Source organism: Dermochelys coriacea, chromosome 28, assembly GCF_009764565.3.
Source record: "Dermochelys coriacea isolate rDerCor1 chromosome 28, rDerCor1.pri.v4, whole genome shotgun sequence".
Taxonomy (NCBI): Eukaryota; Metazoa; Chordata; order Testudines; family Dermochelyidae; genus Dermochelys; species Dermochelys coriacea.
The window spans coordinates 5,143,086-5,170,175 of record NC_050095.1 but is presented as its reverse complement, the minus strand read 5'-3'; the positions used below and the strand labels follow the sequence as shown (position 1 = coordinate 5,170,175).

Genomic DNA, 27,090 nt, shown 5'->3' with positions numbered 1-27,090 from the left:
GGAGGCAGCGGAGGGTGGGTGTTAGAAGCACCCCGGGCCGTTTTGACTGGCCTGGAGGCAGCAGCGTGACCTGTCTGCAGACGGACGGGGCCCGCCGGAGAGCCCCGGACGGGACCTGAACGCAGCCCCTGTGACTCGGAGAAAAGCCTGGGAAATTCCCTGCAAAAAACTCCGTTATGGGCGGAAAGGGTCCGGCCCCCTAAGTGCCCTCCAAGCTGCACGACTGCCGCAGCCCCAGGGCAGCCTATGCCCCCAGCTGGAGCCCTCAGCCCCCCACCCCAACCCGCTGCCCCAGCCATGAGCCCCTGCTTCACCCCAAACCCCTCAGCCCAGCCCCACCCGAGAGCCTGAGTCCCCAGCCAGAGCCCTCACCCCCCAATCTGCTGCCCCAGCTCTGAGCCCCTCCTGCACCCCAAACCCTTCATGCCCAGCCCCACCCGAGAGCCTGTGCTCCCAGCCAGAGCCCTCAGCCCCCAATCCGCTGCCCCAGCTCTGAGCCCCTCCTGCACCCCAAACCCTTCATGCCCAGCCCCACCCAAGAGCTTGCGCCCCCAGCCGGAGCCCTCAGCCCCCAATCCGCTGCCCCAGCTCTGATCCCCTCCTGTACCCCGAATTCATCCCCAGCCCTACCCGAGAGCCTGCATCCCCAGCCAGAGCCCTCAGCCCCTCCAATCTGCTGCCCCAGCTCTGAGCCCCTCCTGCACCCCAAACCCTTCATCCCCCGCCCCACCCAAGAGCCTGCGCCCCCAGCCAGAGCCCTCAGCCCCCCAACCCACTGCCCCAGCCCTGAGCCCCCTCCCACACCCTGAACCCCTTATCCCTGGCCCCGCCACAGATCCCCTCCATATTGGGGTACAAAACAAAATTCATTCCACACACGGACATAAAAAATTAAAGAGGGGTGTGTGTGTGTGTGTGTGTGTGTGTGTGTGTGTCCCCCTACCGCCCCCTGCTGGAGGGAACGGGCCCTGCTCCGGGTGTGTGTCTGTGAGGTTTGTTTCTCTGTGTGTGAACGGAGCCAAGTGAATTGTTTTCGGTCACTATTTCATTTGCCAAAACCAGGCCGTTTGGGGGGGCCACCAAACCCTTCCGTGGCTTGGAGCTGGAGCCGCGGGCTCGTTCCCGGCCCGAAAAAAAACCCGGCAAAGAGCCGGGGGTACAAAGCTGTCCCCTTCCACTGGGCCGGTTGCGAAGACCCGAGCGAAGGGTCGACCGGGGTGGGGCCTTGATTTCCCCTTCCCAACCCATCCCCGAAGGGGCCCGGACACCTGAACATTCGGTGAAACCTTTTGGCGGGGGGGCGAAAGAAACGTTCGTCCCGCCGGGCGACACGGTGAAACCTCCACGTCCACCCGAAACCGCATTCTTCCTTTCGCCGCCCCCCACCCTGCTGCGCCCACCAGCGAGACTGGAGATGCCCTGAGTCCCCTCTGCAGCCCCAGCTGCTCCAGCCCTGGGCCAGCGTAGGGGGAGATGTTTCCTGAGGCCCCAATATTGTCTGTGGCCCCTGGGCACGGGCCCCAGGGGCCCGTTGGGCGATTGGCCAGTGGGAGCAGAAGTGCAGGCTGCCCCAGATCCAGCCCTTCGCCTCCAGGTGGGGCCACGCTGAGTCCACCGCCCCACCGGCCGGAGATCCCGCTGCGTTCAGGCGCTGGAGTGTCCGTTCTCCCTCTGGACCCCTCTGTGGGTCTCGGTCGGTTTCAACAGGCTCTTTAATGGCCCGGTCACTGTGGCCATTCAGCAGACTGAACTAGGCAGCAAGGCGAAGGACAGAGGGAAACTGAGGCACACCTAGGCTTCATAACAGAAAATTCCCCATTTGTCCCACGGGGTCTTGCTGGCTGGCAGAGCAACCGCCCACTGCACCAGTGCCTGGCTGCCAGAGAACTGAACTGGCCCCACTCCTAGCCCGACCCCCGCTAGCCCTCCCAGAGCCTCACACAGCCCTGGACCAACAGGGATGCAGAATGTCTCCCCGACGCGCAGCACTCACTCGCACACTACAGGAAAGACGCTTGAGGATGAGGGTCTAACAGTCTCACCTGCCATCATGGAAGGCAAGTTGTTGGGGCCAGCATTAGACTGCACTAAGAGTGCCAGGGAGAGAACCCAGGCGTCCTGGCTCCCAGTCCCCCCTGCTCTAACCACCAGACCCCACTCCCCTCCCAGAGCCGGGGAGAGAACCCAGGCGTCCTGGCCAGGCTCTCCCTTACTCAGCCAGGCGTCTGCGCCGATGCGATGGGGCAGCGTTGCCCCGCGTGGGTGCTCCGTGGGTCAGGGCGTTGCCCAGAGCTGCCCCCTTTCAGCCGACTGCCCCAGCTGTGTTTGCCCTGGCTCAGAGTGCCCCAGGCAATGGGGAGGAGACGCAGGCTGCGAGGCCCTCTCTTCCCCAGCATCCGGTGACACGCGGCCACTGCGGGCTCAGCCCCCCCCGGATCCAGGGGCTCAGGTTTCGGGACTGACTCCGGATTGACGCCGGGGGGGACCCAGCTGAGATTCCGCCCCTGTCCCGGAGCGGCTCCGGGGGACCCGAGCCCGCAGTGCGCCCCCGCCGCGCCTGGTTTGGGTGTTCATGGTTAGAGCCGGTTGCACTCTGCGTCTCTCGCCCTGCGTCGCCTCGCACGTGTGTGCGTGCGAGAGAACACGTGTGTCTCTGTGCGGCTGTCCGTGCGAGAGGGCGTGTGTGTGGAAGGCCGCAGGGTTTGAACCCGGCCCGGTGCCCCTGAGAGGGGCCCCGCCGGGCCTGTGGCTGGGCAGCTGATGTGCTGGGACGTGCCCCCAGGAGAGCTGCCCCTGCTCTCCTCCCCTCCTGGGGGCCGCGTGGGGCGAGGGCTGCCCCCCATGGCCTGCCAAGCCGGTGGGTGCACAGCCTGTGCCCCACAGCTGGCAGAGCCCCCGAAATGCAGGAGCCCTGTGTTGCCATGGGAACGGGATGCTGGGCACGCCCCCAAATGGGGGGTCCAGTGTTGCCATGGGAACGGGATGCTGGGCACGCCCCCCAAAGAGGGGAGCCCTGTGTTGCCATGGGAACGGGATGCTGGGCACGCCCCCAAAGGGGGTGGGGTCCCTGTGGCAGCGTCCCGTTCCCATGGTAACTAAGGGGGCGTGCCCAGCATCTCCCCACGCCAACGTCACGAGGCGGACTCAGAACGCGAACCCGAATTGCCCGGCAACCCCTGCGCGGGCCCTTCCCCCGCCAACGCATGCGCAAACTGCCTCCCCATCCCGCCCCGCGCTGCGCAGGCGCGGCGGCTCCTCTCGCATCGCTGAGCGCCGCGCGGGCGCCATGGTAACCGGCACCGCCCCCTCCCTGGCAGGCCGCGACGGGGGCAGGGGCGTGTCCTCGCGGGCCGGGACGGTGGCCGCCTTGGCCCAAACCGCCCCTTCCCTTTCACGCTCCGCCGCCGGGAGCGAGACGGCGCATGCGCCTGAGCGGGGGGACGGGGACGGGGACAGGGACGGGGACGGGCGGAGAGCAGCGGCGGGTTTCCGGTTCCGGGCCGAGCAGCAGGTTCAGGTCCGAGGCGGCGGCTGCTTCCGGGGGGTGGGGACGCGATGGAGTCGGTGCTGAGCGAGGTGGTGGCGGTGGAGGATCTGCTGGTGAGAGGCCCCGCCCCCCTCCCCGCCCCCATCGCCCCCCCCCGGCCACCCCCCTCCCCGGGCCCCGCCCCCATCGCCTCCCCCTCCCCGGGCCCCCGCATCGCCCCCCCTCCCCATGCCCCGCCCCTCATCGCCCCCCCCGGCCTCCCCCTCCCGGACCCCGCCCCCCATCGGCCTCCCCCTCCCCGGGCCCCCGCATCGCCCCCCCTCCCCATGCCCCGCCCCTCATCGCCCCCCCCGGCCTCCCCCTCCCGGACCCCGCCCCCCATCGGCCTCCCCCTCCCCGGGCCCCTGCATCGCCCCCCCCGGCCACCCCCTCCCCATGCCCCGCCCCTCATCGCCCCCCATCGGCCTCCGCCCCCCCATCCCCGGGCCCCCGCATCGCTCCCCCGGCCACCCCCTCCCCGGGCCCCGCCCCTCATCGCCCCCCCGGCCTCCCCCTCCCGGACCCCGCCCCCCATCGGCCTCCCCCTCCCCGGGCCCCCGCATCGCCCCCCCGGCCACCCCCTCCCCGGGCCCCGCCCCCCATCGGCCTCCCCCTCCCCGGGCCCCCGCATCGCCCCCCCCTCCCCATGCCCCGCCCCTCATCGCCCCCCCCGGCCTCCCCCTCCCCGGGCCCCGCCCCCCATCGGCCTCCGCCCCCCCATCCCCGGGCCCCCGCATCGCCCCCCCGGCCACCCCCTCCCCGGGCCCCGCCCCCCATCGCCTCCCCCTCCCCGGGCCCCGCCCCCCATCGGCCTCCGCCCCCCCATCCCCGGGCCCCCGCATCGCCCCCCCGGCCACCCCCTCCCCATGCCCCGCCCTCATCGCCCCCCCGGCCTCCCCCTCCCGGACCCCGCCCCCCATCGGCCTCCGCCCCCCCATCCCCGGGCCCCCGCATCGCTCCCCCGGCCCCCCCCCCCCCGGGCCCCCGCATCGCCCCCCCCTCCCCATGCCCCGCCCCTCATCGCCCCCCCGGCCACCCCCTCCCCGGGCCCCGCCCCCCAACGGCCTCCCCCTCCCCGGGCCCCCGCATCGCCCCCCCTCCCCATGCCCCGCCCCTCATTGCCCCCCCCGGCCTCCCCCTCCCGGACCCCGCCCCCCATCGGCCTCCCCCTCCCCGGGCCCCGCATCGCCCCCCCGCCACCCCCTCCCCATGCCCCGCCCCTCATCGCCCCCCCGGCCTCCCCCTCCCGGACCCCGCCCCCCATCGCCTCCGCCCCCCCATCCCCGGGCCCCCGCATCGCTCCCCCGGCCACCCCCTCCCCGGGCCCCGCCCCCCATCGGCCTCCCCCTCACCGGGCCCCCGCATCGCCCCCCCTCCCCATGCCCCGCCCCTCATCGCCCCCCCCGGCCACCCCCTCCCCGGGCCCCCGCATCGCCACCCCCTCCCCATGCCCCGCCCCTCATCGCCCCCCCCGGCCACCCCCTCCCCGGGCCCCCGCATCGCCACCCCCTCCCCATGCCCCGCCCCTCATCGCCCCCCCCGGCCTCCCCCTCCCGGACCCCGCCCCCCATCGGCCTCCGCCCCCCCATCCCCGGGCCCCCGCATCGCTCCCCCGGCCACCCCCTCCCCATGCCCCGCCCCTCATCGCCCCCCTCGGCCTCCCCCTCCCGGACCCCGCCCCCCATCGGCCTCCCCCTCCCCGGGCCCCCGCATCGCCCCCCCTCCCCATGCCCCGCCCCTCATCGCCCCCCCCGGCCTCCCCCTCCCGGACCCCCGCCCCCCATCGGCCTCCCCCTCCCCGGGCCCCCGCATCGCCCCCCCCGGCCACCCCCTCCCCATGCCCCGCCCCTCATCGCCCCCCATCGGCCTCCGCCCCCCCATCCCCGGGCCCCCGCATCGCTCCCCCGGCCACCCCCTCCCCGGGCCCCGCCCCCCATCGGCCTCCGCCCCCGCATCCCCGGGCCCCCGCATCGCTCCCCCGGCCACCCCCTCCCCATGCCCCGCCCCTCATCGCCCCCCCCGGCCTCCCCCTCCCGGACCCCGCCCCCCATCGGCCTCCCCCTCCCCGGGCCCCCGCATCGCCCCCCCCGGCCACCCCCTCCCCGGGCCCCGCCCCCCATCGGCCTCCCCCTCCCCGGGCCCCCGCATCGCCCCCCCCTCCCATGCCCCGCCCCTCATCGCCCCCCCGGCCTCCCCCTCCCCGGGCCCCGCCCCCCATCGGCCTCCCCCTCCCCGGGCCCCCGCATCGCCCCCCCCTCCCCATGCCCCGCCCCTCATCGCCCCCCCGGCCTCCCATCCCCGGGCCCCCGCATCGCCCCCCCGGCCACCCCCTCCCCGGGCCCCGCCCCCCATCGGCCTCCCCCTCCCCGGGCCCCGCCCCCCATCGGCCTCCGCCCCCCCATCCCCGGGCCCCCGCATCGCCCCCCCGGCCACCCCCTCCCCATGCCCCGCCCCTCATCGCCCCCCCGGCCTCCCCCTCCCGGACCCCGCCCCCCATCGGCCTCCGCCCCCCCATCCCCGGGCCCCCGCATCGCTCCCCCGGCCTCCCCCTCCCCGGGCCCCCGCATCGCCCCCCCCCTCCCCATGCCCCGCCCCTCATCGCCCCCCCGGCCACCCCCTCCCCGGGCCCCGCCCCCCATCGGCCTCCCCCTCCCCGGGCCCCCGCATCGCCCCCCCCGGCCACCCCCTCCCCATGCCCCGCCCCTCATCGCCCCCCCCCGGCCTCCCCCTCCCGGACCCCGCCCCCCATCGGCCTCCGCCCCCCCATCCCCGGGCCCCCGCATCGCTCCCCCCGGCCACCCCCTCCCCGGGCCCCGCCCCCCATCGGCCTCCCCCTCACCGGGCCCCCGCATCGCCCCCCCCTCCCCATGCCCCGCCCCTCATCGCCCCCCCCGGCCTCCCCCTCCCGGACCCCGCCCCCATCGGCCTCCGCCCCCCCATCCCCGGGCCCCCGCTTCGCTCCCCCGGCCACCCCCTCCCCTGCCCCGCCCCCCATCGGCCTCCCCTCACCGGGCCCCCCGCATCGCCCCCCCTCCCCATGCCCCGCCCCTCATCGCCCCCCCCGGCCTCCCCCTCCCGGACCCCGCCCCCCATCGCCTCCGCCCCCCATCCCCTGGCCCCCGCATCGCTCCCCCCGCCACCCCCTCCCCGGGCCCCGCCCCCCATCGGCCTCCCCCTCACCGGGCCCCCGCATCGCCCCCCCCTCCCCATGCCCCGCCCCTCATCGCCCCCCCGCCTCCCCCTCCGGACCCCGCCCCCCATCGGCCTCCGCCCCCCATCCCCGGCCCCCGCATCGCTCCCCCCGCCACCCCCTCCCCGGGCCCCGCCCCCCATCGGCCTCCCCCGCACCGTGCCCCCGCATCGCCCCCCCTCCCCATGCCCCGCCCCTCATCGCCCCCCCCCGCCACCCCCTCCCCGGGCCCCGCCCCCATCGGCCCCCCCCTCCCCGGGCCCCCGCATCGCCCCCCCTCCCCATGCCCCGCCCCTCATCGCCCCCCCCGGCCACCCCCTCCCCGGGCCCCGCCCCCCATCGGCCTCCCCCTCCCCGGGCCCCCGCATCGCCCCCCCGGCCACCCCCTCCCCATGCCCCGCCCCCCATCGGCCTCCCCCTCCCCGGGCCCCCGCATCGCCCCCCCGGCCACCCCCTCCCCATGCCCCGCCCCTCATCGCCCCCCCATCGGCCACCCCCTCCCCGGGCCCCGCCCCCCATCGGCCACCCCCTCCCCGGGCCCCTGCATCGCCCCCCCCCGGCTACCCCCTCCCCGGGCCCCGCCCCCCATCGGCCTACCCCTCCCCGGGCCCCCGCATCGCCCCCCCGGCCACCCCCTCCCCATGCCCCGCCCCTCATCGCCCCCCCCGGCCTCCCCCTCCCCGGGCCCCCATATCGCCCCCCATCGGCCCCCCCCTCCCGGACCCCGCCCCATATCGGCCTCCGCCCCCCCGGCCACCCCCTCCCCAGGCCCCATCCCCCATCGCCCCCCACCGGCCCCCCCCGACCCCACCCCCCTGTCCCCGAGCCCCCGCATCGCTCCCCCGGCTCCCCCCTCCCCGGGCCCCGACTCCCTGTCCCCGGGCCCCCGCATCGCCCCCCATCGGCCACCCCCTCCCCGGGCCCCCGCATCGCCCCTCCCGGCCACCCCCTCCCCGTGCCCCGCCCCCCATCGCCACCCATTGGCCTCCCCCTCCCCGGGCCCCTGCATCGCCCCCCCGGCCTCCCCCTCCCCATGCTCCGCCCCCATCGCCCCCCCGGCCACCCCCTCCCCAGGCCCCCCCAGCCAACCCCTCCCCGGACCCCGCCCCCATCGGCCTCCGCCCACCCAGCCACCCCCTCTCCACCCCCTCCCGGGCCCCCCATCGCCCCCTGGCCACCCGCTCCCCGGACCCTGCCCCCATCGGCCTCCCCTCCCCGGGCCCCGCTCCCCATCGCCCCCCCGCCTCCCCCTCTCCCTCCCAGCGCCTGCCCCCACCCTTCTGAGGCTTCTGCTCCCCCAGGTCCCTCTGACAGTCGGCCCTGCCCCCCATATCCCGGCCCTGAGTCTCTCCCTGCCGATTTCCCCCCCCCCCACCGTGCCCTGGGGCTTTCCTCGGGGCCTCTCCTCCCTGAGACCATCCCCTGGTCCCCTTGAATAACCTGCCCCATTCCCCTTCTGGTCCCATTGCACCCCACTCCCCCCTAAGTTGTCTTGGCACTGATGGAGCAGGTGCCTGTGTGTTTGGGTTTTACTGTTTTTCTCTCCTGCGGGCCTCTCCGGCTCCTGGGCTGGAGGGGGCGCTTCCTACAAGCAAAATTCTGTGTTGTCCTTCCTTTGATGCTGTGACCCCCACCCCCTTGTCCCCCTTATACTCCCTGCTGTAAGCCCGGTGCCTCCAAGAGCGTGTGTGTGGAGGGGGAAGGGTTGGCTGGGGATCGTGCCCCCGTGTTGGGATGCGGTAAGCTATGTAAAAGGCCTGCCCTGGGACTTGTGCGGCAAGGCCGCGGGGAGGGCTGCTCTGGGGTGGGGATCAGGAAATCCAAGCCCCGGGCAGAGCTCTGGGGCTTTGCGTTCTCCTCCCCGGCCGTCAGCGCGAGCGACGTGGAAGGCGGCCCCCCCCCTCCCCCGCGTGAGAGGGCTGCCCGTACAAAGCGGCAAGCCCCCTCTGCGTGTTAGCGATGGCCGAGACGGATGTTGTTGTTGGGGCTTGGCTGACGTGGGGTGAAATGGACAGCCTTAACCCCCTCCCCCCAAAAAGTGGGCACCAGCGTTTTCAATTAGGCTGATTAACAATTGGAACAAGCCTGTGTACTCAGACCCAGACTGGCTGCCTTGCTGGAAGAGATCCAGTGACTGAACATCTGAACGGCCCCATTGGGTCAGACCACAGGTCCATCTAGCCCAGTATCCTGTCTCTGCCAGTGGCCAATCCCAGGTGCCCCAGGGGGAATGAGGAGAACAGGGCAACGATCGAATGATCCGGGATCGAATGATCCGTCCGCTGTCATCCACTCCCAGCATCTGGCAGTCGGAGGCTTGGGGACACCCGCAGCATGGGGTTGCCTCACTGACCATCTTGGCTAGTAGCCATCGATGGACCTATCCTCCAGGAACGTATCTAATTCTTTTTGCAAACCCAGTTACAATTTTGGCCTTAGACAAGCAATACTCAGCTTCTCTCCCTTTCTAGGGACCATGCCAGCAAAGTTGCTGCCCTGTTGAAAATGAGGATTATTGGGGTTTTCTATTAGATCTGGAGTTGTTCTTTGTCGGTCTAGATGACGCAGACTCTTTCCATCTACTTTAGGGGTTTGTTCTGCTGGCCAAGACCCTAGAAGATTTTGGTAGTGTCTGGTGCTTTCTTCCTCTTTGGGGTCAAAACTCTGGTTAGAGGAGGCTCTTTGGTTGTGGGATTTTTAAATACTATTTGGGGGCGGGTTAGTTCATCTGTTTCAGGGATGGTTGTTAATTTTGGGGGAGGTTTTGTTTGTTTCCCTTGACTGGGAGTTAATTGAGTAGAAAGACGTGCCAAGCCAAGCGTCATTCTTTTGGCCGAGTCATTTTCCAAGAGGTAGGTCTTCCTGTGTTTCCTAAAGGCGCTCAGACTCTGAACTCTCCTGATTTCTGCAGGAAGATTGTTCCGTAGCCGGATCCCTTCTCCAGAGAACGCTTCGTCCCCAGCTCTCGTGTGGTTCCCTCCAGGGCTTTGGGATCTGCGTTGCCCCACAGAAGTGCAGCTGTCGTGGTGGTTCATGGCTCAAAACTCGGTCTTGGGGCTTGCTTTGAAGATCATGTCAAAGGCCTTACGCTGGCATCGGTAGCTGACTGAGACCCAGTGGGAAGAACTGAGCGTAGATCCGAAGGGACCATAGGTCACCTAATCCAGTGTTCCTCAACGACTGGTCTGTGGACTGGCACTGGTTCCTGAGATTTTCCTGATACAGTTTAGGAAGGCAGCAAGCTATCAAAAAGGCCGAGACACACTGCTCTAGTTGCATCTGAAGAAGTGGATTTTTTACCCACAAAAGCTTATGCTCAAATAAATCTATTCGTCTTTAAGGTGCTACCGGACTCCTTGTTGCTCTAGTCTGACTTCCTGTCTATCACAGGCTGGCAGTTTTTACCCAGTTCCCCCTGGGTTGAGCCTGAGAACTTGTGCATGACGAAAGCATATTCCAGAAAGTCTGGTTTGGAAGATGTCAAGGGATGGAGAATCGACTGCTTTCTTGGGGGAGTTGGTTCTGGTTGCTTAAGGTTGTCAACTCTGAGTCTTGCTTGTGGTCTGCTCATGAGTCAATTAAGCAGTAATTAACTCCGCTGTAGATAGGATGGCTCTGTTTGTTGCCTTCTTTGTGAGCTGGAGGAGGCTGGGAAATGTTGATTTCCTGACTAGGGCTTCTGTGGTTTTGCGAAGATGTTTGTGGAGGCCAGAGTGAAGGGAAAGCAGTGCTGCAGGTTTCGTAATCGCAGCTGGGACCGTCGTCTAGGATGGTGTCTAGTATTTTGATTATTGAAGGTGGCTAATTTCCAGATTCCAAGGGCAGAAGGGATCATCGGGAAACCTCTTGTGTAACACAGGCCCGAATGATGAATGCCTGTTTGAACGAGAGCGGACATTTCAGAAAAACATCCCATTTGGATTTCAGAATCGCCAGCGATGGAGAATCTACCACAGCTGTTGGGAAGTGGTTCTGGTTGTTTGGTGCTTTATTTCTAGTCTGAATTCGTCATCAGAACGGCCACACTGGGTCGGACCAAAGGTCCATCAAGCCCAGTGTCCTGTCTTCCGACAGTGGCCAATGCCAGGTGCCCCAGAGGGGATGAAGAGAACAGGTAATCATAAAGTGAACCATACCCTGATGCCCATTCCCAACTGTTGGATCTTGTTAGACCTTTGTCTGCTGGGCTGAAGAGCCGATGGTTGGACTTGTTCCCATGTAAGTACTTATAGATGGGAAGCGATCAGACCTAGTAGACAAAAGTCTAAGATGATCCAGCTGCTGGAAGTTGAAGCTGGAGCAATTCAAACTGGAAAGAAGGTGTGAAATTTTATCAGCGAGGAGGAATTCACCATTGGGAAAAGTTCCCAAGGGCTGTGGTGGATTCTTAAATTAAGGCGACATCCCTGCTCGAGTTCAACTTGGAATTAATTCAGGGCATCCAATGACCTGTTACACAGGAGGTCTGACTAGGTGATCGCAATGGTGCCTTCTGCCCTTAGACTCTTTGAAGAAGAGTCTTCGATTATCAAATTTCTGTTCCCATGTAGGTGGTTATAGATCAAGTCACCCGTTAACCTTCTCTTTGAGCTGCTGGAGGCATGCTTCTTCTCACTTTTTAGTCGTTCTCATGCCTGTTCTTTGAATCTCCTCCAATTTATCCCCATCCTTCTGGAATGGAGGACCCTGCAAGTGGGTTCAGGATTCCAGTAATGGTTGCACCAGTGCCAAATATGAGGGAATCATAGAATGGTAGGACTGGAAAGGACCTCGAGAGGTCATCTAGTCCCATCCCCTGCACTCAAGGCAGGACTAAGTATTATCTAGACCATCCCTGAGAGGTGTTTGTCCAACCTGCTCTTAAAAATCCCCAATGATGGAGATTCCATAACCTCCCTAGGCAATTTATTCCAGTGCTTCACCACCCTGATGGGAAGTTTTCCCTAATGTCCAACCTAAACCGCCCTTGCTGCAATTTAAACCCATTGCTTCTTGTCCTGCCCTTAGGGGTTAAGGAGAACAATTCTTCTCCCTCCTCCTTCTAAAAATCTTTTATGTACTTGAAAATCATGTCCCCTCTTGGTCTTCTCTTCTCCACACTAAACAAACCCAATGTTTTCAATCTTCCCTCCTAGGTCATGTTTTCTAGACCTTGAATCGTTTTTGTTGCTCTGCTCTGGACTTCCTCCAAGTTGTCCCACCTCTTTCCTGAAATGTGGCGCCCAGAACTGTACGCAGCACTCCAGTGGAGGCCTAATCCGTGCAGAATATCGCTTCCCTTCCACCTGCGACTGGTGCCGTCCGCTTTGCGCTGCTGAGCGAAATGGGTGGAAACCCGTTGGCGTCGTTCCAGTGACACACGGCCATTCTTGCTGCCGCGTGGCAAGGAGCTGTGTGGCCGGGCTGGCGAGCAGGTTCAGCTGTCTCTGGCCCCCGCTGGATTAGCGGTCGAAGCGCTGGGTGAATAGTGATCGCTGAGCGAGGGTTCCTCCCGGCTGTGTGGATCTGCGGGGTTGGGAGGTGTAGCATTTCCTCCCTGCAGCGTCTCTCAGGTCCCTGAGGCTGAGGTGCAGAGCACGGCGGGGCTGCGTTTGCACAGGGGCAAGTCGCTGAATCAGGGCAGCGCTTTATCCCAGCGTCCGGGTGGGGCTGTGGATGCACTGAGCCCGAGCGGCCGTGTGGGACCGGAACGTCCCACGCAAAGCTGGGACCGGATCGTGTGATCCTCGGTCAGCCCCGTTCACCGGTCGTCAGACTTCTCTCCTCCCTCTCTCGAGAAGTCTAACGGCGTGTCTTGTGGGCTGACGGGAGGAGGAAGCATATGCCGAGCTTGCAGCGCCGACGCCTTAAAGGAGCAGTTCCTTGAGCGTCAGGATGCCCCAGTTCTCCTTGCAGCCTGGTAAGGCGCCTTGAGGAGCTGTGTGCTTCACCATCTTGACTGTATTGATCCTCCCTGTGAGGCAGGGCAGTACTGTTTTCCCTCCTGTAGAGATGGGGAAACTGAGGCACGGTGCTTCACTGACTTGCCCAAGGATTCCCTCTTGTTCTCTCCCAACCCCCGTGCCAGTAAGCGCCATGGGGCAGTTATCTGTGTGCATTGGGATTAGCTGTGGAGCATAGACAGAACTTTTGGGCCCAGTGATCCCGGGGCCAGCTCAGCGTTGCCAGAAACCTTATTTCAAACTGCAAAGGAAACACCGTTCTTCCTTTTGCCTGTTGAACCGGGTGGCCCGGGGGCTGGCACGTGCCTGGGAATGCAAGTGAAGCTGTCGTCCGTACCGAGGGACTCTGGAGTAAACAATCGAAAGGAGCAAAGGGCTCATTGTTTGGGGGCTGGTAGCGGGTTACGGGCTCTGAGCCAGTGGCCGTGTCTAGTCTAGAAAGCGTTCGGGGAGGGGAATTCTGCTGGCAAAGCTGACACGCTGCCTATTGTGGTGGCACAAATGGGGGGTGTGATACAGAGGACACCCATTCCCTGTGGACTCAGGGGTCTGCGGGCTCTTTTATAAGTGAAAGAAGCTTACACAGTAATATCTTTAACCTTGATTTATTAACAGTCCCCAAAACAGAATACACCCGCTAAGCATACAAAGCTGAACTTTTCCTGCTGGCCGGTCAGGATCAGGTCATCCGGGGACTCCAGCTTCTGCTCGGTGTCATTGGCAGACTGTTGAGGTCTGGCAGCTCTGATCTTGGGGCTGTGTCCTGCAGTTGGTTCCCAAGAATTTCCTTTTGGACCTGTTTATACAGTGAAACTTGAGTCTTGCTTAGCTGTGTCCTGACCCAGGGTTTCTCAAACGGGTCCGCAGACCCCTGGGCGTGCGTGAGGGTACTCCGGGGGTCTGCGAGTCACGTCCGGGGCTGCTGATCAACTCCGCCCCCTCCCTCCCCGTGTCTCCTGCACACTGCGGAACAGCTGTTCGCTTGGGGCGGGAAGGGTCAGGGATGGGGTGGCGCCTGGGGGAAAGGAGTAGAGTGAGGGCAGGGCCAGGGCTGAGCAAGGGGCTCGGGGGGCCTCAAAAATTTTAAATCAAAATGGGGGTCCTCGGGTTGCTAACATTTGAGAACTGCTTCCTTAGCCAATCATTTTACTAAAATATTGCTAAACAAGTCTCCAACCGATCCTAACGTAGTGTAAAACAATTTTTTAACCAATCATACCCCACCACCTTCGCTGATTTACACATAGCAAAATTAGTTACGTCACAGACAGAAACAATCGAAGAACCAGACAGATAAACAGCAGAGATGTGGGGACCAGGAAGACAAAACAATAAAGACGTATAGATTTCACAATCACATCTTGTCGATATGTAATTTTTTTTTAACTAGAACAAAGAAACGAGTTATTTGCAAGGTTAAAGCAGGTAACACACACACACGCACATGGCACAAACTTAAGTTCAAAACGTTGTAGAAGCTTCTATAATAAGCAAGTTATTATGTCCTTTAGGGCCAGTCCTAGGAATCGCTGCCCTTCAGTGTCCTGACAGCATAGGGCAGCGTTTCTCAAACTGGGGGTTGCAAGGCTTTTTGTAGGGGGGGTCATGCGATCACCAAAAATATTGCAACGGGGAGGGGGGGTACTGCTGTTTGAGACCAGGGTGGATAAAAATCAATGATTTAAAAAAAAATCCGATTTTTTTATTTAAATCGGATTTTTTTGATAAAATGCTTTTTGGGGAAAAAACATATCTAAAGATAGCTTTAATTAAGATACATGTTAGCTGAAGGATATCTCCTATTGGAATAGGGATTATAAATTCTAATCCTGTAGTGTGAGACAATATATCGATGTAATGTTTAAGAAAAGTTTTGTAAATGAGTTCCTATAGTTCGTGGATTAGGGACCCAATCTTATGGGGTTCCGGGGACTTCTGTATAGATTATTTAGGTTAATCTTTCTATCGACCCAATGGGACTCAGTGATCCGTCTAGAAGATACCGTCAGAGATGCTTAGTTTTGCAGTTCGCAAACTGTGGATTTGTGTCCCCAGAGATAACATGCTTGTTATCAGCAAAAATGTTTTAAAATCAATAAATAACTAATATAGAGAGGTGAGAAATAACAGACCTCAACCCTATTGTCCCTCTGCAAATTTGTGTACAAAGAGTCAATCCCTTAACCTCTCTCTAAAATGCAAAGTTTCCAAAAGTTCAGTGAATAGAAGATGGTTGGGGCCAGAATAGAGCTGGACAAGGAGAAGTCTGGAGATAAATGTGAGAAGGGAGGGACAGGCAGTAGAAACAAAAGTGACACTGTTTGAGCAGCATATTCTAGAAGTCTTGAGGTCTTTCTGAGTGTAGCCTTCATTGATTTGAGATCTACCAGACCGTTCTCTCACTAGAAAGGAAAACCTATAATGGCAGCAGGCCGTAAAAGAGACCCCGTTTGGGTCCCATCTCTCTCCGAGTCGTGAAGAATATGTATTAAGGTTATACCAACCAACAAGAATGCACTTTTATGTAGAAATCCATGATGAAATCGACTCTTCCTGACTAGTGATTTAAATCAAATCCACCCTGTTTGATATAAAGGTACTCATTTCTCTTTGACAGGCATTTTTATTCCCTTCCCTGAGCATTCAAGCTGCGATGGGATTCGGGCTTGCGCATGTCTCCTCTTCGTGGGTATAGTCACAGAGCAAACATTTAAATGCTGCCTTATGCCATGGGGGACGGATACGGTAAGCAGGGTGAATACAGGCAGCATCCTACAGGCATTCTGTAAAGTCTAAACGCATTCTTATCACTCTTAATATGTCTTTTGATAACACTAACCACTTTTCTAGCTTTTTCACGGTGCCTTTGTCCTATTTCCAGAAGCGCCAGTCCTGCCTTCTCATTATGGGACAGGCCGAGTCTGATCTTCTATCTCTTCGTGACTGTAAGTGCCTGGGTCAGGTCCCTATCTCCTAGCGTCAGGATCATAGCTTGGTAGCGTCATACAGGAAAAGGCACCAAGAATATCGGCCATTCTTACAGGGTGGGAAGCTCTGTCTTGGGAAGCAGGGACTCTGCAAAGGGCGTGGGGATCGTAGTGGATAATCAGCTGGAGATGAGCTCCCCGTGTGGCGCTGTGGCCAAAAGGGTGAATGTGATGCCAGGAATCTCACGTTGGAGCGGGGAGGTGATTTGGCCGTGGTGGGACCGCTGTGGGACTCCTGCGTCCGGTTCTGGGGCCCGCAGTTCCAGAAGGAGGTTGATCTGTTGGAGAGGGGCCAGAGGAGAGCCTCGGGAAGGATGGAGGGATTGGAGAACCGGCCTGAGAGCGGGAGATCAACCCGTGGAGCTTACCCGATGGGTTGAGGGGTGACTTGAGTCCAGTTTAGGTGAACTTGACAGCAGGCTCTTCCATCCAGCAGGCAAAGGGCCACGGAGACGCAGTGAAGCTCCAGAAAGTCAGACGAGCAATCGCTTGCCGGTGTTTTCCCGGCGAGGGGAGTTACCCATTTGAACACCTGCCCAGGGGCCGCGGAGGATTCCCCCCGTCTGAGTCACGGCTGGATGGCTTTCTGAAAGAGCGGATCCGGTTCATTTGGGACACAGGAGGGCAGCCGGGGCTGTGATCAGTGGGCCCTGCTGCTCTGAATCCATGCAGTGCCTTCTCTTTGCCGAATTTGTGTTCTCCGTGCGGGTACGAGCACCTGCGAAAGGCCAGCAGGGGGCCCCAGGGGCCCTTGCCAGGAGCGCGGCCGGGACGAGACGTTGTGCGTCAGGGAGTCCAGTCCCTGCTCTTGCAGCCAGCCGTGAAAGCGTCCGGTTCCATCTTCACACGAGTTAGATCCTTGAGCCTTTGAAAGCCGCTTCTCCTTTGCAGCCTTCCTTGATTATCCCCCGTTTATTCTTGGGCCAAGGTTGTCCTTTAGCTTCAGTGGCTTTTCCCTCCCCCTCCCTGGGGGTTCCCCCCCCCACCGATTGTATGTAGACCAGAGGTGGGCAAACTACGGCCCGCGGGCCACATCCGTCCCGCAGGACCCTCCTGCCTGGCCTTTGAGCTCCCGGCTGTGGAGGCTCCCCCCCAGCCCCTCCCCTGCTGTCTCCCCTCCCCTGGAGCCTCAGCCTCAGCTCGCTGCACTGCCAGTGCCCTGGAAAAATCATGGAGCAGGTCCTCAAAGAATCAATCCTGAAGCACTTAGAGGAGAGGAAAGTGATCAGGAACAGTCAGCATGGATTCACCAAGGGAAGGTCATGCCTGACTAATCTAATCGCCTTTTATGATGAGATTACTGGTTCTGTGGATGAAGGGAAAGCAGTGGATGTATTGTTTCTTGACTTTAGCAAAGCTTTTGACACGGTCTCCCACAGCATTCTTGTCAGCAAGTTAAGGAAGTATGGGCTGGATGAATGCACTATAAGGTGGGTAGAAAGCTGGCTAGATTGTCGGGCTCAACGGGTAGTGATCAATGGCTCCATGTCTAGTTGGCAGCCGGTGTCAAGTGGAGTGCCCCAGGGGTCGGTCCTGGGGCCCGTTTTGTTCAATATCTTCATAAATGATCTGGAGGATGGTGTGGATTGCACTCTCAGCAAATTTGCGGATGATACTAAACTGGGAGGAGTGGTAGATACGCTGGAGGGGAGGGATAGGATACAGAAGGACCTAGACAAATTGGAGGATTGGGCCAAAAGAAATCTAATGAGGTTCAATAAGGATAAGTGCAGGGTCCTGCACTTAGGATGGAAGAATCCAATGCACCGCTACAGACTAGGGACCGAATGGCTCGGCAGCAGTTCTGCGGAAAAGGACCTAGGGGTGACAGTGGACGAGAAGCTGGATATGAGTCAGCAGTGTGCCCTTGTTGCCAAGAAGGCCAATGGCATTTTGGGTTGTATAAGTAGGGGCATAGCGAGCAGATCGAGGGACGTGATCGTTCCCCTCTATTCGACACTGGTGAGGCCTCATCTGGAGTACTGTGTCCAGTTTTGGGCCCCACACTACAGGAAGGATGTGGATAAATTGGAAAGAGTACAACGAAGGGCAACGAAAATGATTAGGGGTCTAGAGCACATGACTTATGAGGAGAGGCTGAGGGAGCTGGGATTGTTTAGTCTGCAGAAGAGAAGAATGAGGGGGGATTTGATAGCTGCTTTCAACTACCTGAAAGGGGGTTTCAAAGAGGATGGCTCTAGACTGTTCTCAATGGTAGCAGATGACAGAACGAGGAGTAATGGTCTCAAGTTGCAATGGGGGAGGTTTAGATTGGATATTAGGAAAAACTTTTTCACTAAGAGGGTGGTGAAACACTGGAATGCGTTACCTAGGGAGGTGGTAGAATCTCCTTCCTTAGAGGTTTTTAAGGTCAGGCTTGACAAAGCCCTGGCTGGGATGATTTAACTGGGACTTGGTCCTGCTTTGAGCAGGGGGTTGGACTAGATGACCTTCTGGGGTCCCTTCCAACCCTGATATTCTATGATTCTATGATTCTCTGGGCGGCGTGGCTGGCTCCGGGTGGTGCGGCTGCCAGTCCTGCTGCTCTGAGCGGCATGGTAAGGGGGCTGGGGGGTTGGATGAGGGGCAGGAGGTCCCGGGGGGTGGTCAGGGGACAGGGAGCGGGGGAGGGGTTTGGATGGGGGGGAGGTTCGAGGGGGCAGTCGGGGACAGGGAAGAGGGGGGGTTGGAGAGGGGCTGGGAGTCTGGGGCCACCTGTCAGGGAGAGGGGGTGTGGATAGGGGTTGGGGCAGTCAAGGGACAGGGAGCCCGGTGGGGGCTGGATGGGGCGGAGGTTCAGGTGGGCGGTCAGGGGACGGGGAACAGGGCGGGTTGGATAGGTGTGGAAGTCCCAGGGTGTGGGGGTGCAGATAGAAGTCAGGGCAGTCAGGGGACAAGGAGCAGAAGGGGGTGGAATCCTGGGGGGCCTGTCAGGGGGTGGAGGTGTGAATAGGGGTCAGAGCAGTCAGGGGATTGGGAGTCCCGGTGGGGGGCAATTAGGGGACTAGGAGCAGGGGGGCAGTCAGGGCATGGGAAGTGGGAGGGGCAGATAGGGGGCAGGGCCCAGGCTGTTTGGGGGGGCACAGCCCTCCATACAGTTTTGGAACCCCGATGTGGCCCTTGGGCCAAAAAGTTTGCCCACCCCTGATGTAGATGGAGCAACCAGCCTTCCTCTCAAGCTGCATATTGCCAGGCTTGGCCCTGCTCTTCCGTTCTCCTCCCGTGAGCCTGGCTCCCCGTTCCCCTGCTCAGACCAGCAGCCCCTCTCTGCCCCGGTCCTCTTTGGATTCCCCTCCCTGGAACGGGGGGCGACCAGAATTGGACACCAGGTGAGGTCTGGCTGGCACCCCGCAGCCCTGGCTCCCTGCTGGCCCTGGCCTCCGAGCCTCGCGCATCTTCGCATGGCTACTGCGGCACAAACGCTGGCCCTCGTGCAATGCTGTGATCACTGGTGTAACAGCTCAGTGCACAATGGTACACCGCTCCCCTCCACCCTGATCGGGGCTGCCCTCCAGTCCCTGGGCCATTGTGGTTTAACTGGGCTTTACCCCCTGGGAACGAGGCTGTAATGAACCCTTCATGTCCTCTGAGCTCACCCCCCGTCCCCTTGCTGTTGTGGCTGGGGCTTGGAGACTCGCACGGGATCGTTAGATCGTCTGGTTGGACCTTGCCGCTGTCCCGGGCCTTGAAATTTTACCCACTTCCCCTGGATGGAGCCCAGTAACTGGCTTCTCTTCCTGAAAGCCGGCCAGCCCGGCTCCGGACATGCTAAGAGAGGGAGAATCTGCCACGACGCTTCCTTAGTCACCGACTTTGTGGGATGGTTTGTTAAAATAATCCCCAGAGTTTCACAAAGGTCGGGGTGGTTCTCTTCGTTTTCCAGACGGGGGAAACTGAGGCACAGCAGGGGAAGTGGTCGCCCACAGAGTTGGGAATAGATCCCAGGTGTCCGGCGTCCCGGTGCTCCATCTATTAGGCCACGCTGCCTGCCTGGGAGAATGGCGGATGGGATGTGGGTGGCCAGCGGGGAAAGCCGCGAGTGGGCGGCCCAGCAGAGCTCACCGTGTTAGCCTTGTTTGCAATTTCCCGGCTCCTGCGCGGTTGTGTTGCAACCCTGGGGGTGTTGAAACAAAGTAATCCGGGTTTAATTACCTCCATGATGGTGGTGGGGGGGGGCAGAAGCCGACAATGAAAAGAGCATTTCATAGCCCTCGTCTGACTTCCGTGACTGGCTGGGCCCCGCCTCTCCGCTCTGTTTATCAAACACAGCTTTAGGGCGGGGGGGGGAAGAAGGTGTCAGGCCCGGCTTGGCTCGCCTGACGTGTGCACGTGGCTGGTGGCACGTTCAGATCTGCCGGATCTCGCTTGGCAATAGCGGGGCGCACGCGTGATCGTGACGACGGCCTTCCACATACGGACCCGGCGCTGCCTCCGGCAGTCACGCTGAGGGTGGGGAACGGGGAAGCCGAGCGGGGGAAATCCCCCCTCTCCCCCCGTTAATCTCCGTGGGGCGGAAGGCTGTAGGGTTAATTGCTTATCTGCCGATCACTTTAGCAGCTGGGATGGGAAGAGGGCGCGGAGGGCAGAGACGTGAAGGCAGGGGGAGATTTTAGAGGTGTCAGAGAGGTTTCAGGCCGGAAGGCCCCGTTAGATCATCTAGACGGACCTCCTGGGTAGCCCAGGCCAGACCAAACATTTCAGTCCTCAGGAGACTCGATTGTTGTGCGCCCCAGACGGAGCACGGGAGAGACCGGGACAGGGAATTGCGAAGGCGAGACATGCCCGGGTGATCCAGCAGCCGGCTCGCTCTCCACGCCGCAGAGCAAAGCGGGGAAGAAAACCCCCAACGTCCCTGCCAATCTGACCTGGGGGAAATTCCCTGCTGAGCCCCGATCCGGTGATGGGCTGGACCCCGAACTTATGAGCAAAAACCAGGCAGCTAGAAAGAGACTTCGCTGGCCCACCCTGTGCAGTGGCCCATCTCCAGTCGTGGATGATCCTAGATGGTTCAGAGGAAGGCAACCCCAACCCCTACAGAATCCAGCTGTGCGTGGGAGAGGGGAAATCCTTCCTTCCTGACCCCTGCGGGTGACCCCCAAAGCATGAGATTGGATTAGAGCTGTTGTCTTAATACGGAGCTGCAAGGACAGTGTTGGCGATCCTTCTCCCCCATGGCCTGTGAAGGAAGGGGAGTCCCAAGGCCCGAAGTGACTGTCTAGCCCGGGCCCTCCCGGAGTGGGGAATTGCAGTGGTTCGGGGCGGAAGTGGATTCATGCCTGGGCAGGTTCTAGCCCTTGAGTTCTGCAGAGGGCCCAGTCTTGGGGCCCGTGTCCCTGAAGCGTTAGCCCAGGGGATTGGCACCATGAGGCGAGCGGCTGCACTTGACTTCCCGTGCCCTCTCCGGGGCTATGCCATGCCATGTCTGTTGCTAGGACTTCGAGGGACGTATCCCATGGTGGTTCTTACCAAGGCGAGCTGAGCCACTCCTTGATCTCTTCCCTGGGAATTGTGGGAAGGCGTTGGAGGGCTACCGGCTAACGCTGCAGTGAAGTGTCCCGTTGGCCATGGCGGGGGCTGGCTATGGATCGAGGGAGCTACAGAGCTCAAGGGCTAGAACCCGCCCAGGCATGAATCCACTTCCACCCCGAACCACTGCAATTCCCCACTCCGGGAGGGCCTGGGCTAGACATACACTTTGGGCCTTGGGACTCTACGGGGGTCTGCCCCCGCTGGCCGGAGGTCCCATTCAAAGCGAGCTCCCGGTATTCATAGATCCCAAGGCCCAAATGCCCCACAGATAACCACGCATCTGCTCTACGGTCGCACCGCTGCCCAGAATTCCTGCTCGAGCGGATCCGAGGAAGAAGCCGCCCATCAGGATGGAAAATCTGGCCGGCGATGCGGAATCCCCCACAGTGGTTAATTCCCCTTGCTGGGGAAAAATTCAGACCTACTTTTGTCCAGCTTCCAGCCGTTGGGTCGCGTTTGGCCTTTGTCCACTCGCTTGAAGAGTCCATTATCAAACCTTAACGTAGGGCTTTGTAGACTGGGATCGAGTGACCCCTAAACCTCCTCTCCACTAAGCTGAACTGATCGAGCTCGCACCTTAAGGGATGTTTTCAAATCTTTGATCATTCTTGTGGCTCTTCTCTGACCCCTCCCTTTGCCCATCCCTGACAGGCGTTTGTCTAAACCTCCAGTGATGGGGGTTTCCATGTTAGTTTCTTAAAATTTGGCAATGTCTTTAGTAGCCTTTTTTTCATGCCGCTGAGCTCCCAGCCTGCCAGGTCCTCCCCGTCTCGTCTTCTGCATCTCCTGCTTTTTCTTTCTGATTGAATATTTGTGCTGTTTTCCCCGTCTTGGGAAGATTGAGCAGTGGGCTGGGGATTCAATGATAAAGCCCTTTGCTGTGGGTCAGAGGAAAGTGTTAGGGGTCTATAATTCTTGTTCAGTGGCTCAGATGTCGCTCGTTCCTGATGGATAGATGAGATTAAATAAAGGTATCATGTCAGGATCAAATATTTGTTCCCAGGAAGTTGACCTTTTGCTTTGCGTATTCACCCCCTCCCAGATTTGCGTGGTTGAGCCAGTGGCAATTTCTTTGAGTCTTTCTGTCATATTGAGCTCCGTCGATCTTATTCAATAAATCTGGTACCTTGTTCTTCCCCCGACAATGCCGAAGGAGGAAATGCTCGGAACGGGACGTGCCACGCGTTAATTTTTGGTGACAGGCCGTCTCAATGGTTTCTGCTCGTATGTAAATATGGACCTTCGTTGGCCTTGGCCCGAATATCGGGCCGGTCAGCAAAACAAACGCACGTTCCTCCGTTTAGAACAGACCAGTTGAACAACTCACTCCGCCATACCTGGTTTGCAGACACTTTAGGCATCGTTCCAGCATAGGTTCGTAATACTTAATACCATCACGCAAGAGTATTAACGAGCAGCAAACGATTCGTGGGGCAGGGTTTCAAATGCTGCTTCACGAGGTGTGTTTTGAATGACGATGATAGAATCGCAGGACTGGAAGGAGCCTCGAGAGGTCGTCTAGTCCAGTCCCCTGCACTCATGGCAGGACTAAGTATTATCTAGACCATCCCTGGCAGGGGTTTGTCCAGCCTGCTCTTGAAAATCCCCAATGATGGAGATTCCACAACCTCCCTGGGCAATTTATTCCCGTGCTTAACCCCCCTGACAGGAAGTTTTTCCTAATGTCCAACCTAAACTGCTCTTGCTGCAATGTAAACCCATTGCTTCTTGTCCTATCCGCAGAGGTTCAGAAGAACAATTTTTCTCCCTCCTCCTTGTAACCACCTTTTACGTACTTGAAAACTGTGATCATGTGCCCCCTCAGACTTCTCTTCTCCAGACTAGACAAACCCAGTGTTTTCAATCTTCCCTCCTCGGTCATGTTTTCTAGACCTTTCATCATTTTTGTTGCTCTGCTCTGGACTCTCTCCAATTTGTCCCCGTCTTTCCTGAAATGTGGCACCCAGAGCTGCACACAGTACTCCACTTGCGACCTGGGTAGAGCGGAAGAATTACCACTTCTCTCTTGCTTACAACACTCCTGCTAATACGTCCCAGAAGGGAGTTCGCTGCTTTTGCAACAGCTTTACCCTGCTGACTCGTATTTAGCTTGTGATCCGCTCTGACCCCCAGCCCCTTTCCGCAGTGCTCCTTCCGTCATTGCCCATTGTGAATGTCTGCAACGGATTGTTCCTTCCTAAGTGGAGCACTTTGCATTTGTCCCTATTGAATTTCATCCTCTTTACTTCTGGGCAAAGTAATGGTCTGATGATTTTGAATGTTAATCCTATCCCCCAAAGCACTTGCAACCTGCAGGGCGTGAATACCAGGCACTAAGCCTGCAGGTGTGTCCGCAAGACACACAGGAGCGTTTTGAAGGCCCGTGAGGTGCCAGCGGGAGGGAAGTGTGGGAGGAAACTGAAGGGGGTGGAGGAGGCCGAGCAGGGCTGGGGTGGGGTTTTGGGGGCGGGGGTGGCCTGGCCGGCCGTGCTGCCTCAACACCAGGAGCTCGAGGCTCGGCCGCGCCCGGTGCAGTAGCTGAATGTGTGGTTTGGCTCAGGTGAAATGTGACATCGGAGACCCGTAATTGGAGGGAGCTTGTTCCTCTTGGAGCCAGGCGGAGTCCAGGAGGAAGCCAGGCTCCGGGGCAGAAATGCTCCTGCTTTAGGGATCTGGGCTGCCCCTTTCCCAGCCTGGAACCACCAGAGTCCTGTCCCCGGCTCGGGGAGGGGAGCGGGGGCTCGTGGTTGGGGAGGGGAGGGGGGAGCTAGGATGCTTGGGGTCTGTCTCCGTCTTGGGGAGGGGAGCGGGGTCTAGTAGTGAGAGCAGGGGGGGCTCTGGGAGCCAGGACTCCTGGGTTCTTTTCCACTGGCAGGGTGCTGAGGCTGCGGTATACCACAGCCAGCGCCCACAAACTGAATCCGTCCCTGGGAACTGGAGAGATACAAGGTGCCAGGCTGAGCCAACGCGCCCAGGGGTGCCCCCTTCTGGTCTGGACGGTGAACCTCGGGACTGGGGGGGCCTTGGGCCACCTGGGAGTCGGGGCACCGAGGCTGGGTGCGAACGCACCCAGCACTGGGGAGGGCTGCCTGGCCCCATGGGGCCAGGGGCCCAGCCCAGCCCCATCCTGCTGCCGGAACAGCCCTGCTGGAAAAGGGCAGAGTCCCTGGGGCAAGGGGCACTTTTGTGCCAGCTACCCCTTGGGGTGCGCCGGGTTCAGGGAAGGGGAGGCAGCAGGAGCCAGTGGTCAAGGCAGAGCAGACTAGGGCCACTGGGGAGCCAGGACTCCTGGGTTCTCTCCCCAGCTAGACCCCGCTCCCCTCCCGTCCTGGCTCCTAGGCTTCGCCCCTGCTCTAACCACTAGAGCCCACTCCCCTCCCGGAGCCGGGGAGAGAACCCAGGAGTCCTGAACCCGAGCGGGGGAAGTGTGTTTGTGTGTGTGTCTCTCCTGTGTGCACCTGGGGGTGGGTATGGGGGGTGAGGGATGACAGGCCCTGCCTTGCCATCTCACCCCGCCCGCTCCCTGCCGCTGCGTGTGGCCCCACGCCAGTCGCGGCGGGCAGGGGTCTCACCCCGCCGTCTCCCCGCAGCGGTTCGAGAAGAAGTACAGGGCGGAGCTGAGCGGCGGTGCGGTCTCCAAGGGGACGCAGTTCGAGTATGCCTGGTGCTTGGTGCGCAGCAAATACACCGAGGACATCAAAAAGGGCATCGTGCTGCTGGAGGGTGAGTGACGCTCAGTCCCCCCCCCCCCGCCCCCCGGAGCCGGGCAGCTCTGCCCAGCCAGACCCACTGAGCCAGACGCCCGGCGAAGACATGCCCCCTCCTCTGGGAACCGGGCAGCCAGCCGGGCAGAGTGGTCCAGGGGTTAGCGCAGGGGAAGGCACGGTCTAGGGTGGCCAGGGCTACTGTAGGCCACACCTTGGTTCTGGCTGTCTGCCTGGTTGCCCCCCCCCCCCGATGCCAGTCTCTGGCCCTGCTGCATTGCCCTGAATTGGGGCTGGGGGCACTGGAGCCACAGCCCCCCCGGTAACCCCGTCTCCACTCTGCCCTCTAGAGCTGGTGCCCAAAGGGTGCAAGGAGGAGCAGCGGGACTATGTTTTCTACCTGGCCGTGGGCAATTACCGGCTGAAGGTGAGTGTGTGTGGGGGGGGGGGGAGGCGTGGCTGCCCCTCCAGGCATGGCGGGGGGAGGGAGGGTGTACTCAAGGTACCAAGGTGCTTGGGGGGCTGTGACTGGGGGTGGCTGTGTCGGGGAGTTGGGCTGGGCCCTGGGTCGAGGGGCGCAGGGAGTTGGTTATATGGGCGCAGGGGAGGGGCAGACACTGGGGGGGAGGGGTGTCCTCAAAGATCAGGGCCAGGCTGGGGGCAGCTCACCCCCCAACCGTGCCCCGTTTTCGCCCCTCCGTGTCAGCCGAGGGATGCGGGGGTGGGGGGCAGGGAGCAGATTTGGGGGCTGACCCACGCCAGAAGGGAAGCTGGTTAACTTTCCTGGCCAGGGTACCCCCCCCCCCGCACGCTGTTTCCCGGCGGGGGAAGTGGGTGCGGGGCCTACCCGCCTTATCGGCCTCCATAAACCCCGGCTAAACTGTCTGGGGCCGGGCGGGGCCCTGTGATGGCCGGGTTTATGGACTCTGCCAGCCCAGCTCATAAACCCCGAGGTGCTGACAGGCGCGATAAGAGCAGAGCCCAGGAAAGATAGGGGGCAGGGGGGGCATGTATGGGGCGGGCAGAGCAGGGAGCGGACCCCCAGGGAGGGAGGAGGCTCAAAGCTGATCAGTGGGAGGAGGCGGGGAGGGATCGAGGGGTCCGGCTGTTGGGTGGGGGGCACCATGGGCGCTGACCTCCCCCCTGCCCCCCAGGAGTACGAGCAGGCCCTGAAGTACATCCGGGGGCTGCTGAGGACGGAGCCCAAGAACACGCAGGCGCTGGAGCTGGAAAAGCTCATCGACAAGGCCATGCAGAAAGGTCAGCCCCCCCCCCCCGTCCCCCCCCCATCCTAGGCTCGCCCCAGGGAGGGCGGGATCGGGCAGCCCGGGCTCAGCCCTCTTCCCGCCTGACCCCGAAATCCAGGCTCTGGGTCGCCCTCTCGGCCCTGCGCCCCCCCCGGCCTTATTCCCCGCGCTTCCCTCCCTCCCAGCATGCATTGCCCCCCCCCGCCTTGCTTGCTATGCACCGCTGAGCGCGGTGGGCGAGCTGGCTGGATTTTCCCAGCATGCACTGGGGTGAACCCGGGTAGGCCGAGGACGGAAGGCTCAGGTGGGGGAGGGGGGGCATGTGGGGGGGCCTTGCGTGCTGAGGCCCCCCCCCCGCGGGGCTAAGCCCTGTGTTCTCTCCGCAGATGGCCTGGTTGGCATGGCGATCGTTGGCGGCATGGCATTGGGCGTGGCCGGCCTGGCCGGCCTCATCGGATTGGCCATCTCCAAGTCGAAATCCTAACCCTCCGGTGCATCCCTGGGAGCCCCCCCGTCCCCCCCCATCCCGGAGCCCACCCGCCAACTCCGCTCGAAGTCACTAATCTTCCCTGCCCTGGGGTCCCGTCCCCCCCCCCGCTTTGGGGAGAGGGGGGCTGCTGGGCTCACCAGTGCCGCAGGGGGGTCGGCCACCTGGGAGGAGGGGGTCGGGGGGCGGGCTCCCCCTTTCCCAGGCAGCGGGGAGGGGCGGGGTGAAGCCCAGATGCCTCCCGCCCCGCTTGGGAGCGGGCGGTGTTTCTGCTCCCGTCGGGCGCCCGGGCAGGGCTGAAGTCCGGCTGCCCGTCTCCTCCGTTCCAGGCCCCGCTGCCCCGGGAGGCCTGCCCCCCGCCCCGCTTCGTGCTGGGCGAGAGCGCAGGGGCCGGCCACGCACCAGGGCAGATCGCGCTTTCCTGCCCCGGCTCTAACCTCTGCCTGCGCGCTGTAAATAAAGGTTGTTTATGATTTGA

At 62.0% G+C, this 27,090-nt stretch overlaps 3 protein-coding genes across 53 annotated transcripts in view; 2 read left to right on the top strand and 1 right to left on the bottom strand.

The window, feature by feature from the left end:
* Positions 1-27,090, bottom strand: part of LOC119849376 (zinc finger protein 420-like) — a 3,142,523-nt gene that overhangs the window by 642,229 nt on the left and 2,473,204 nt on the right. The gene's annotated exons all lie outside the window — the stretch shown is intronic.
* Positions 1-27,090, top strand: part of LOC119849403 (zinc finger protein 501-like) — a 1,099,011-nt gene that overhangs the window by 753,808 nt on the left and 318,113 nt on the right. The window lies entirely within an intron of this gene.
* FIS1 (fission, mitochondrial 1) lies at positions 3,273-27,090 on the top strand. 2 transcript variants are annotated; one of them, XM_038386528.2, is made up of 5 exons: positions 3,449-3,600; positions 24,765-24,897; positions 25,229-25,305; positions 26,033-26,138; positions 26,512-27,090. In XM_038386528.2, the coding sequence occupies exons 1-5, from the start codon at positions 3,556-3,558 to the stop codon at positions 26,607-26,609; spliced, it is 459 nt and encodes a 152-aa protein (XP_038242456.1). In that variant the 5' UTR covers positions 3,449-3,555; the 3' UTR covers positions 26,610-27,090. The 2 variants fall into 2 exon arrangements, with proteins under 2 accessions (XP_038242458.1, XP_038242456.1); XM_038386530.2 differs by lacking the exons at positions 24,765-24,897; positions 25,229-25,305; positions 26,033-26,138; positions 26,512-27,090 and adding an exon at positions 9,628-11,537 and having other exon boundaries at positions 3,273-3,600.